General features: G+C 47.9%; 1 protein-coding gene across 1 annotated transcript in view; it reads right to left on the reverse strand.

Annotated features, from left to right (window-relative positions):
• Positions 1-700: 700 nt before the first annotated feature.
• Positions 701-13,288, reverse strand: part of LOC134980654 (alpha-1-antiproteinase-like) — a 109,478-nt gene continuing 96,890 nt past the window's right edge. Inside the window, exon 5 of the mRNA XM_063947563.1 lies at positions 701-940. Within this exon, the coding sequence (XP_063803633.1) occupies positions 752-940 (189 nt within the window). The 3' untranslated portion in view covers positions 701-751. The remainder of the gene's footprint in view (positions 941-13,288) is intronic.

Here is a 13,288-nt window from a genome sequence, read left to right on the forward strand (position 1 = left end):
TCCTAAGGAGCTTAAAAACTTTTGTTTGATATTTCTTTGCCAACCTGTCGTGTAACTGTATTTATGCCAATAAATGTAATGTAATGTAATGTTCATCTTTTTCAATAAACATTTTTATTTTTTTAAATCATGTTGGATCATGTTCTTCACCTAATTCACTCGTAAAAAAAAAAAACTTGATAATTTTGGAGCATTTTTTTTCTTTTGGGGGGGGGGGGGGGGGGTCGTCATTTTAGTGGTTAATTCACTGACAGCAGTGAATCAGAGTAACTGTACAGCTGTCTGATAATTAGAGGCGGTGTGTGACTGTGATCATCAGCGCTAATAGGTGGCAGGACTCCTCTGTCAGTCTTGCGCACACAAGGTCAGCCCTGCCTCCCTAAGGTAATGGGCAGGTTCCAGAGGCAGTGGTGTCCACCATGCTCTCTGCACTGGGCCATTCTTCCAACAATTGCTTAAAATGGTCTGCGGGGTGGTCAGGGGATAACTCATTACTGGTCTGGGCAGCAGTAGTCCCCTTAGCCGCCAGGGATCCGATGCAATGCACCTGTTCCACTAATGGTAGTTCAGCCTCTGAGCAAAAGCACTTTAAGAGGAGAAATGTATTTCTGTTGTGCAAACTGAGTCTAGTAAATAGATGTCATTGTGTATTCAGAACAAGACATAGTACAGTAGTAAAGACAACAATAATACAAGCAAATGAAATCCAACACTTTATTCTGAGAACAGTGGATGTTAGTTCCATGTAACCTCATTTCCCTGGTTCTGCGATTCTTCCAGTGAAGAAAGTGGTTTTAGTGTCTTTATTTACAATAATGCACAGGAAAGGACGGTTAAATTGAATGGGCATTGTGAGACTCGTAACTTCAATCCCAATACCTGTGGCAGCAGCAGCCTCTGTTCCCTCCTCATCCATATTCATCATAGCCTTATGTACAGCCTGCAGAGGTCAACAGAAATACATTATAATGGGACCATTATACATAGGTTATTTTTGAATATGATTTGAAAGATCACTCTATTACATCTACCTAGAAATAGACATAATAATCCATTAAAGAGGCATGAACAAACCCATTATTTCTGACAAGGGGGTATAGAAGCCCAAACAACCTGCATTAAGTGTTCCCGGTATGTCAGAGAGATGTTGACGGAGACAGTGAGGTGGCCGAGCGGACTCATGGTAGTGTACAGAGATGCTGAATCGCTCACATGGGAGACAGATAATCTGCTCTGGCCACTGGGCTGTGGCCAGTTTTAATGTTGAGACCAATGGTGGCAGCTAAAGATGCAGCAAACGCATAGGCAAACGCAGGGGGGGGGGGGGGGGGGGTCTGGTAGCCTGGAAACCCCCCTCCTCTTGGCAAGTGGCTCAAATTACAACAATAGAAATGGTATATAATATGAAGGTATCTGCCAGGAAGAAGAGACAGGAGCCTTTCCATAAGGTGGGAGAATGTGTGCTTAGAAAGTGCACTTCTGTCTACTACTGGTTGTATTATGTTTGTTTATTTATTTAGTATGGCATGTTTAACCTTTTCCTGACCACTTGTCTTATTTATATTGTTTAAATATGTTTGATACAGCCTATACTATAGACAATCTATAGCGTTAAATATTAATACTGTATTCCATACATTATCAAATATATAAAAAGTACCAATGTTCAGGGTCATTACTAGGTTCTTCTACTGCTCCCCCAGACTCCTGCCCTTGCTCCGCAGAGTGGGAGATTATGGATTGCATTTGGAAACCCCCCTCTAGAAATCCTGCGTTTGCCACTGAAACGGTACTTGAGATGTACCCAGTGGGAGTCTCAGTCCCTGCACAGGAAGACGCACGGATGTACACCAGGGAAGGGCTTTTAGCTGTACTTGTACTGTATAAGGTTGCAGAAGCAGTACCAGCAAAGGGTGCACACACGGTCACCCCAGCATCTGACTCAGAATCATCATCTATTACTACTAGGAAACCGCAATTATACTCTGTAAAGAAACATCCACTGTTCATAGAAACAGAATTTGACGGCAGAGAAGAACCATTTGACTCATCTAGTTTGCCCTTTTAGGGTTAAATTATTAGGGTTAGGGGTTATGTAGGATTAGGGTTAAAGGTTTGGTTAGGGTATAGGGTTAGGTTTAAGGGTGTTGGTTAGGGTATTAATGTAATTAAGATTAAGCATGACGCTATTAGAGTCAGGGGTTAGGATTAATGGTGAGTGTTAGAGTATTAGTGTCAGGGTATTCATGTTAGGGTATTAGTGTTAGGATTAAAGGTGAGGGTTAGGGTATTCGTTAGGGGTTAATATTAAAGGTTAGAGTATTAGGGTCAGGGTTAGGATATGTTTACAGATACTCACGGCCAGGCCGCAGAGGTTGAGCTGGGGAGAGTGTCCAGGGTGGATTGCAGGAGCCATAGGGGAAAGACTTAAAACAATAAGTGGTGTAGCAAGCGTTATCTCCGTGCAATGTCCAAGCAGGGTGCCAAGCAAGTAGAGTCCTGGACAACAGAGCTCCTCACAACGTGCCAACTCTCCAACAGATCTGCACCTTCAGAAGAGCCAGCACACCTCCACCAAAGGCGTCCTCAGGAACAAGCCCACGATCCACCATTGAATCCCGACACCGCACCTAAGTCTCTCCAAGCCCTCATTCAACGTTTTATTGGTTAGTAGCTGGAATACATGAATCTGCTTGAGAGTAAATCGCGGATAACAGTCCGTTACCTAGGGTTTTCGGATTTTGGTAAGCTATAGGGAGGGGTGGAGGGTGTTGGGAAAATGTGTTATAGACTTGTGTGTCCACTTAAGTGCACAGCACTTGACATTCATGGGTCCCAAACACACCGGTCCACGGTAGTCTACATTAGCAGCCTAGTGAAAGTCAGAATATTCTTTATTGCGCCAATTAGTGATGATGGGATTAGATCCTTGGCGACTGTCTCCTTCTAGAACTGTAGCTGCCCTGAGATCACGTTGACGCATGCTATCTTGATCAAGTCGTTCGTGTGACTTTGAAAATGTGTTAACCTCCCTATGTACACGAGTTTGCACTCTTTGTGAAAAGAGGCGGGCTTCTGTTTCTTCAGAGGTTTTATTCTCCCTCTTTATCCCGGTACGCTCTCTTTGCAAAGAGGGGCGAGCCGCATTTTCTTCAGAGGTTTCTCCTTGCCTATGTACAGTAAATGGGTCTGCTCTCTTTGCAAGGATAGGTGAGTATATCTCTACTGCAGAGTTTCTGTTTGATGCTGAGAAACATGTCTCTCTCGGTCTTCTAAGAGGCAATGTGGTCTCTCAGGGCTATCCTCATTTGTTCTGTGAAATCTCTCCAAAAACGAACCAGTTTAAAAAATAATTTATAGCTCTTTGACCTACATTTATAGATGTTAGTCCAAAGACGTACTAATTAATGACTCTTACCTAATAATAGGTCTATCACGATGCACAGTACACATGTGCTGCGATGTTCTGATCAGTTGCTATTGTGTCGCTACAGACTTACTGAGAGAAGTCGCAGAGCCCTGCCCACAATCCCGGACAACCGATCATGATGATACTTAGCATAAAACCTGACTGGGAAAATTACCTACACAGTGGTGAAAACCGTATTGCAATTGGTTCACTGGTTTCAGAGTTTAACGCAATCGGACAAACAAACAGATGTTCTCATTTATAAATGTATAGATAGAAGCAGTGGCGGATTTAGGGGGGGGCACCAAGGCACGTGCCCCCCTTGTCATTTTTAGTTGATTTTTGTATTTTTATTTTCTTTTGTGCACACCACGCGGCGCACCCACCCGACATGAGGCTGCTGCTGCTGGTCCTGAAGGATGTTTGCGTAACTCCTGCCCCCGCAGCCCTCGTGGTGGCTTGGGGGCGAGGGGGTGCGGGGGCGCCACTGATTTAGTGCAGACTGACATGCGGACGAGCGTCCGCATGTCAGTCTGCGGTCTCGTTTCCTCCGCTGCTGTTAGGAGGGACACGGAGGGCACAGCGCACGCCTCCCTGTGTCCCTCCTGGGTCGGGGGCGGCCGCGGGTCTCATACAGGAAGTGCCGTTCGTGAGCACTTCCTTTATTAGAGTGACCCGCGGCCGCCGGAGACCCAGGAGGGACACAGGGAGGCGTGCGCTGTGCCCTCCGTGTCCCTCCTAACAGCAGGGGAGCGGGGGGAGCGGCGGCGGAGGAAGCGCGGGGGGGGGACGCACTGAGGGGGCATATCTGGCACTGGGGGGGAATATCTGGCACTGGGGGCATATTTGGCAGGGAGGGGGGGGGGGAATATCTGGCACTGGGGACATATATGGCACTGGGGGGAATATCTGGCACTGGGGGCATATATGGCACTGGGGGGGGAATATCTGGCACTGGGGGGGGAATATCTGGCACTGGGGGCATATGTGGCACTGGGGGGGAATATCTGGCACTGGGGCATATGTGGCACTGGGGGCATATATAGCACTGGGGGGGGGATATCTGGCACTGGGGGCATATGTGGCACTGTCGGGAATATCTGGCACTGGGGGCATATGTGGCACTGGGGGGGGTATATGTGTACCTGGCACATGGGGGGGGGGCTATATTTGGCACTGGGGGCATGTGAGTACCTGGCACCGTGGGGGAATATCTGGCACTGGGGACATATGTGGCACTGGGAGCACAGCCCTAGCAACAAGGACTACCTCCTAGAAACGAGCATGACACCCAGTGCATGAAACCCCTGGCAACGAGCATGACACCCAGTGCATGAAACCCCTGGCAACGAGCATGACACCCAGTGCATGAAACCCCTGGCAACGAGCATGACACCCTGAGCATGAAAACCCCTGGCACCGTGCATGGAACCAAGAGCATGAAACCCCTGGCAACGAGCATGACACCCAGTGCATGAAACCCCTGACAACGAGCAGGTATTTGAAAAGTAATTAGAAGCCTTACTGTAGGACTTAATGTGTAATGGGCATTGCAGTGTGTGGCATAATGTATCACGGACATTGCGGTGTGTGTCATAATGTGTCACAGGCATTACGGTGTATGGTATACTATATCGCTGGCATTGTGATATGTGGTATAATGTCTCAGGGTCATTGCAGTGTGTGGCATAATGTATCACGGACATTGCAGTGTGTGTCATAATGTGTCAGGCATTACGGTGTGTGGTATACTATATCACGGGCATTGTGGTATGTGGTATAATGTCTCAGGGTCATTGCAGTGTGGCATAATATATAACGGGCATTGCGGTGTGTGGCATAGGGTATAACGGGCATTGCGGTATGTGTCACAGGCATTACGGTGTATGGTATACTATATCACGGGCATTGTGGTATAATGTCTCAAGGTCATTGCAGTGTGTGGCATAATGTGTCACAGGCATTGTATGTGCTATAATGTATCGGGCATTGCAGTGTGTGGTATAATGTATCACGGACATTGCAGTGTGTGTCATAATGTGTCACAGACATTGTATGTGCTATAATGTATCAGGGGCAGTGCAGTGTGTAGCATAATGTATAACGGGCATTGCAATTCCTGTCATAATGTGTCACAGGCATTATAGTGTGTGGCATAATGTGTCGGGGGCATTACGGTGTGTGGCATAATGTGTCGGGGGCATTACGGTGTGTGCATACTGTGTCATGTGCATTATTGTGTGTGGCATAATGTCTAAGGGCCATTGCAGTATGTGGCATAATGTATACTGGGCATTACTATAAGGAGGAAAAATGACAAATAATGTAAGGGGCATGAATCAGGATTATTTTTCTTTCCTGTGGTGGCCAACGTCTGGGCGTGCAGGTTGCAAAACTGGGGTATAAGGTAGTCTTTTCCTGCAATGCCACGCCCATTCCAACGAAGCCACGCCCATTCCAACAAAGCCACGCCCCTTATGGTGCCCCCCCCCCCCTGTAATTTTTTTCTGGATCCGCCCCTGGATATAAGAGCACAAATTCCTAGGAGAGTGAACACTATTACAGGCTAAGGGTTATATTTACTAAATGTTCCATCTAATCAAAATTCCATAGCTAAAAATTAATATTAAAAAAATCATCTGTTAGTAAATGTGTGTTTCAGCCGCTGAAACCCCAAATCGTCTGAGATGGATTATAATTGATTTTAAATAGATAAAAATTGTTAAAAAGTGACCTTTAGAAAATAAACCACTAACAGCCTTATAGGCCAAACATCAACCAATCCCAGTCAATCAGTCCAGCTCTCTCAGCAATAGAGAGCAACTTCCTAGCACCAATGATAGTGTGCCTAATGCTCCCAAAATAACCAGACTGAGATACTGTACCTGAGTCTGCCAGATTACATATGTAATCCCACCGGGCAGGATGCTGGCTGTTAGTATCCCGACAGCGGCATCCTGCCTGGCAGAATGTCGGCAGCGGGTGAGTGGTACGAGTCCCCTTGCTGGCCCGCTGCACTCTCCACAGGTTCTGTTTCTACTGTATGGGTTTCGTGGACACCCATGAGTGGAAATAGGACCTGTGCACCGGTATTCTGGCTGGTGGCATTGCCGGCTGGCGGGATTCCGGTGTCGGCATCCTAACAGTCAGGATCCTGACAACCGGCAAATTGAATGCTCCTGTTGCTATCACAGGATCTGTCACTACTCCTGACACTTGCACAAAGCACTGATGTTTCTATAATGGGTTCAATGTGTGCAGTGCACACGGGCACCTGAGTCCAGAGGGGGCCTCCACTGCACACGCTGCACACATTTTTAAAATACTCACCCCTCCAGAGTCCAGTGCCGGCATCTGCAGCGCTGTTAAAACACAGTGAAAATGGCTCAGCGGCCATTTTCCCGGAGATCTGCGTATGCGCATTAGAGTCTGAGCCCTCTAGTGCTCAGACTCTCAGTGCTGCCGGCAGAGAGGAGGGGACCCGAACGGAGGAGGCTGAATACGGGCCTCCTCCTCTCTTAAAGCGCCCCTGGTTTAAAGTAAAAAAATGTAAGCCTGGGATGCAAACTGGGAAGTTGTATTTATAATTAAATGTTTTACCATTGGAGTACTACAGCTAATACTGCACATGCTCTGTCATAGCCAGAACCGTCCCTAACCAATTTGATGCCCTAGGCAAGATATTGGCTAGTACCCCCTAGCACCACCACTAGTTCCACTTCTAACCCTGCACCCCTTTCCCAGCACCATCGCACCTCACTCATAGCGTCCTCATTTTGGTGTTCCTACCCCCTATATTTTAAATAGGAACAGTGCGCACATTCGTCTCGCAGTCCAAAAAGGGGTGTGTTCTTGCTGGGAAGGGGCATGGCCACACAATAGTACTCCCAACTGAAATTACGCCACACAGTAGTGTAACTTTATTCACATGTTATTGTTACGTTCCTGATGCTCAAAACCAGAGCAGAACCAGAGAAATGTTGTGAAGTGAGTCCTGAGCACCAGGACGTTACCCTGAAATAAGGGGTGGAATGGGATTAGCCCCTAGCACCCTACCTCCGTTGTTTTACCCGTGTGGTCAGTACACGCCTGAGTGACTATGGTTTCTTGGGCCCACGGCAGCCGCGTTTGAAGGGCGGATTAGGTCTGCCCAACTCCGATGCCCCCAGGTCTTAGAGTGAGACAAGGCGTGAACCGAGACAGGATAACAACAAGGGGACCTCTAACTAAAGCAAACAGAAGCTAGGGGCTACTAACTACCCTCAAACTAAATATATGTGCGGCTTGCCGCCAAAAGGAAAAGAACAACAAAAGATACCACTGTCCGCTCCCCCACACGGCACCGCCGAGTTCCGGGAAGGACAGTGAAAAGCGGAATCCTCCGCAAAACCACCAATACAAAAGTAGCACAAAGACTAAGCGGCCTAGGCCGCAACACGCAGCAGAAGCCGCTACTCACGAAACCGGGAGAGAACCTCAACAAGCGAGAACCCCCAGATAACTTCAACAGGTTCACTTGGACCGGAAGGATTCCCAGGACCGGCTTCAGGACTCCAGAACTCAGGAGCATAGGGAGCAGGATCGACCAGATACAGATGACCAGGAACAGACGTTGCAAGGCAGGAACAGCAAACAGGAAGCTATCACCGGCGAGGCTGCAGTGTGCTGGCTCCCATAAAAAGACCCCGATGGCCAATGACAGGAGGGCCAGAAAGACCAGCCCCCAGACCCTAATCACTAGTTGCCGTGCAGCTGCCCTGCTGCACGAGCAACTAATCAGTCCTATCTGGCAACGGGGAACGCGATCAGCCAATGGCGTCCCCGTTGCTATGGACCCAGCGGCTGAGGACGCCCGGCGCCCTAGCGTTGCCAGGGACCCGGCGGCTACAGTACGCACGGCGTCCTGGCGTTGCTAGGCGCCGGGCGGACAAGGAAGGAGGTGCGACGGCCGTAAGCGTCGCTCGGAAGCAGACCGAGCGGCGCCGCGGACGGCGGCACCTAACAGTACCCCCCCCCCTTAAGGAGGGGTTAAAGAACCCCTAAAGCTGGGTTTCTGAGGAAATTCCTGAAAGAATAATCTCTTAAGTTTAGGGGCATGTAAATTGTTATCCAGGACCCAAGACCTTTCTTCTGGGCTATAACCTTTCCAGTGAACCAAAAAATAAAGCCGGCCCCGAGAAGCTTTGGAATCTAAAACCTTCTCCACCAAGAACTCTTGTTGCCCCTGAACATCCACCGGAGGTCTACCCTGGGAAGTCTTCCGAGGGAATCTCCTGGAAGAAAAATACTGCTTCAGAAGGGAACAGTGAAAAGTATTGCCAATTTTGAGTGATTTAGGCAAGCGTAGCCGAAAAGCAACTGGGTTGACCTTTTTAACGATGAGGAATGGTCCAATAAATTTGGGTCCCAGTCTAGCCGAGGGTTGTCGGAGCTTGATGCGGGTTGACAACCACATCTTATCTCCCACCTTAAAAGTGCATGGGCGTCGGAACCTATCAGAAATTTTTGTTTCTCGGAAGGCAGCCTTCTTAAGGGCAAGGTGCACCTTTTTTCAAATCATTCTGAGACGGGAAGTTAAGGTCAACGAGGAGACTGGAAAATGAGGGTAAAAAGAATTGGCTCTAGGATGAAAGCCCAAAACCGAAAAGAATGGGGACTCCTTGGTGGAAGAATGACAAGAGTTATTATAGGCAAACTCGGCCAAAGGAAGAAATTCAGACCAATCATTCTGAAGTTTGGCCGAATATAGCCGTAAATACTGTTTTAACGACTGATTAACACGTTCAGTTTGTCCGTTAGACTGTGGATGGTACCCAGATGTTAAAGAGAGTTTCATATTTAATGAGGCACAAAAACGTTTCCAGAAACGGGCGATGAATTGCGGTCCCCAATCAGAGACAATATCCCTGGGTAAACCATGGAGCCTGAACACATGGCGGAGAAATAAAACTGCCAACCCTTGAGCAGAGGGTAATCGGGGAAGAGCAATGAAGTGGGCCATCTTACTAAAACGGTCTACTACCACACAAATGACTCGAAATCCAGCTGAAAGAGGAAGGTCCAACACAAAATCCATGGATATATGTGACCATGGCCTGAGAGGAACGGCTAAAGGCATGAGTTGCACGACCGGCAACAATCGAGATACCTTGTGCTGAGCACAAACCTGACAGGAACGGACAAATTCCCTTACATCTTTAGAAAGATTAGGCCACCACACTGAGCGAGAGATTAACTCCAAGGTCTTAGTGATACCCGGATGACCAGAAACCTTATTATCATGAAACTCAGCTAGAACAGTGCCTCTCAGAAATTCAGGGACGAAGAGACGATCTGCAGGATCGACTTTGGGAGCCTGCTGCTGAAGCTGGACTAGCTCTGTAAATAAATCCTGTGTGAGGCCCGCCCGGATGACAGACGATGGGACTATGGGGGTAGTAGCCGGGTGGTTATTGTGAACTGGAAGAAAACAACGTGACAGGGCATCGGCTTTTGTATTCTTGGAACCGGGTCTGAAGGTGATAATAAACCTGAAACGAGTAAAAAACAGCGCCCAACGTGCCTGTCGAGCATTAAGCCGTTTAGCTGACTCAATATACTGCAGGTTCTTGTGGTCAGTAAACACCGTAATGGTATGCCTTGCTCCTTCCAGCCAGTGCCTCCACTCCTCGAAAGCCCATTTAACTGCCAACAATTCTCGATTACCAACATCATAGTTGGATTCTGCGGAGGAGAATTTTCTGGACATGAAGGCACATGGGTGTAATTCCTGAGACTCCAGGTCTTCCTGAGATAGGATAGCCCCCACTCCAACCTCTGAGGCATCTACCTCGACAATAAAGGGGAGATCCGGGTTAGGGTGTCTGAGTACTGGAGCTGAGACAAAGGCCTGCTTTAAGGCCAGAAAGGCAGACTTGGCTTCAGGCGACCAATTGGAAGGGTCCGCTCCTTTTTTAGTCAATGCCACAACTGGAGCAACCAAATCTGAGAAGGTATGAATAAAACGCCTATAATAATTTGCAAACCCTAAAAAGCGCTGAATTGCTTTTAAGTTCGTGGGTTGTGCCCAATTTAGGATGGCCTGGAGTTTTTTTGGTTCCATGAAAAACCCCTTAGGAGAAATAATATACCCCAGGAAGGACACTTCTGTGATGTGGAAATCACATTTCTCCAGTTTGGCGTATAAATTATTTTCCCGTAACTTCTGAAGGATCAGTCGCACATGGGTAATATGTTGTTCAAAAGACTCAGAGTAAATCAAAATGTCGTCTAAATAAACGACTACGAACTTTCCTAGAAAGTCGCGAAGGACGTCGTTAATGAGATCTTGAAATACAGCAGGAGCATTAGACAGCCCAAATGGCATCACCAGGTATTCATAATGTCCCGACTGTGTGCTGAAAGCCGTCTTCCACTCATCCCCAGATTTTATTCGGATGAGATTGTAAGCCCCTCTAAAATCGATCTTGGAAAAGATAACGGCAGTCCGGAGCTGATCAAATAGTACTGAAATCAGTGGTAAGGGGTAGGTGTTTTTAACAGAAATTTTATTCAGAGCCCGATAATCAATACATGGTCTGAGCGACCCATCTTTTTTCTCAACAAAAAAGAACCCTGCACTCAATGGAGATTTCGAGGGCCTAATAAAGCCTTTTTTTAGGCTCTCCTGTATATAATCATTCATTGCCGTAGTTTCCGGCCCAGACAGGGCATATAGCCTCCCTTTAGGCTAAAAGGCACTGGGAACTAAGTCAATAGCGCAGTCATAGGACCGATGAGGAGGCAGAATATCCGCATTACCCTTGGAGAAAACGTTGCCAAAGTCCTGATATTCCAAAGGAATAAGTTCTGGGATGACTGCCGCAACCCCGACTGGACGGGAAATACATTCCTTAACACAAAAGGGACCCCATCGGGAAATCTCCCCAGACCGCCAATCTATGGTGGGATTATGAAAGGCAAGCCAGGGGTGACCCAAAACTACGGGGACAGCCGGACAATGGGTAAGGTAAAATTCGATTTTCTCCGAATGTAGGGCCCCCACTGTCAGTTGTACTGGAGGTGTATGGTGAGTGATTACCCCATTAGAAAGTGGACCAACATCTAAGCCATGCATGGTGATACGTTTATCCAAAGGTATCTGTGGAACGCCCAAAGCCTGAGCCCAACCAAGATCCATGAAATTTCCTGCAGCTCCACTGTCGACGAAGGCCGACACCAACGAACTGAGGCTACCAAAGGAAATTTTTACAGGCACTAATAAGGAATCATTTGAGGAGATCAACTGCAGACCCAAGTGAACCCCCTCACAATTCACTTGGTCAGAGCGTTTCCCTGCTTATTCGGGCAATTACGTGCGATATGTCCCTTGCCACCACAATACAAGCAAAGACCAGAATTTAGCCTTCTGGTTCTCTCCTCTGGGGACAGCCGGGAGAGACCCATTTGCATGGGCTCCTCGACTTCCTCAGGGAAAGTATACACACATGGACTAGGCCTTAAACTAGCTCCTTTTTCAGCCCTCTGCTCCCAGAGACGACGAACAATTTTAATAGCAAGCTCCATGAGTTTGTCTAAAGTCTCTGGAGCAGGGTACTGAAGGAGACTGTCTTTAATAACTTCAGACAAACTGAGGCGAAACTGACTGCGCAGGGCCGGGTCATTCCAGCCACAGTCGTTCGACCAACGGCGAAACTAGGTACAATACGCCTCTGATGGATTTTTCCCTTGCTTAAGTGCACGTAGGTGCAGTGGCGGAACAAGCAAGCGGTGGGCCCAGGTGCAACAAAATGCTTTGGGCCCCCCCACCATCCCATCCAAGTCCACTCCATGGGCAGTGCGCGCCGTAGGCGCGCGCAAAAATACATAGTGGCGTGGCTTCGTGGGGAAGGGGTGTGTCCACAAAATAATACCAATTCATAAAACGGTGCACAGTAGTCTCCATTCTTCAAATTACGCCGCACAGTAGCACCACTACACCAGGTGGAGACCCTTTTACTCCTTACAGCAAACAGATTCCCCTTTTTACACATAACGGCAGACAGTGTGCACTTTTTACACATAACGGCAGACAGCGTGCCCTCGTTACACATAGCGGCAGACAGCATACACTTTTTACACAATGGCAGACAGCGTGCCCTCGTTAGACATAGCGGCAGACAGCGTGCCCTCGTTACACATAGCGGCAGACAGCGTGCACTTTTTACACATTACGGCAGACAGCGTCCCCATTTTACACATTACGGCAGACAGCGTCCCCATTTTACACATTACGGCAGACACCATACACTTTTACACATAACGGCAGATAGCGTGCCCTTTTTACACATTACGGCAGGCAGATTCTACCTTTTTACACATAGCGGCAGGCAGATTCCCCATTTTTATACATAGCGGCAGGCAGATTCCCCATTTTTATACATAGCGGCAGGCAGATTCCCCATTTTTACACATTGCGGCAGGCAGATTCCCCATTTTTACATTGCGGCAGGCAGATTCCCCATTTTTACACATTGCGGCAGGCAGATTCCCCATTTTTACATTGCGGCAGGCAGATTCCCCATTTTTATACATAGCGGCAGGCAGTCCCCCCTTTTTACACATTGCGGCAGGCAGTCCCAACAAATAAAAAAAGAAAGAGACAGAAAGAAAGAAAGAAAGAAAGAAAGAAAGAAAGAAAGAAAGAAAGAAAGAAAGAAAGAAAGAAAGAAAGAAGAATTATACTTACCCTCTCTGTTGGCTCAGGCTCCTCGGTGCAGCTTCCCGGGCAGTAGAGAAGAAGGAGGAGGGAGGTGAAGGAGGGAGCCGCAGCAGCGCTGTGTTACTGGTGGAGGCGCTGCTGCTGCTGCCCCTCTGCTTCCCTATAGGCTGTTCTCAGAG

Source organism: Pseudophryne corroboree, chromosome 12, assembly GCF_028390025.1.
Source record: "Pseudophryne corroboree isolate aPseCor3 chromosome 12, aPseCor3.hap2, whole genome shotgun sequence".
Taxonomy (NCBI): domain Eukaryota; kingdom Metazoa; phylum Chordata; class Amphibia; order Anura; family Myobatrachidae; genus Pseudophryne; species Pseudophryne corroboree.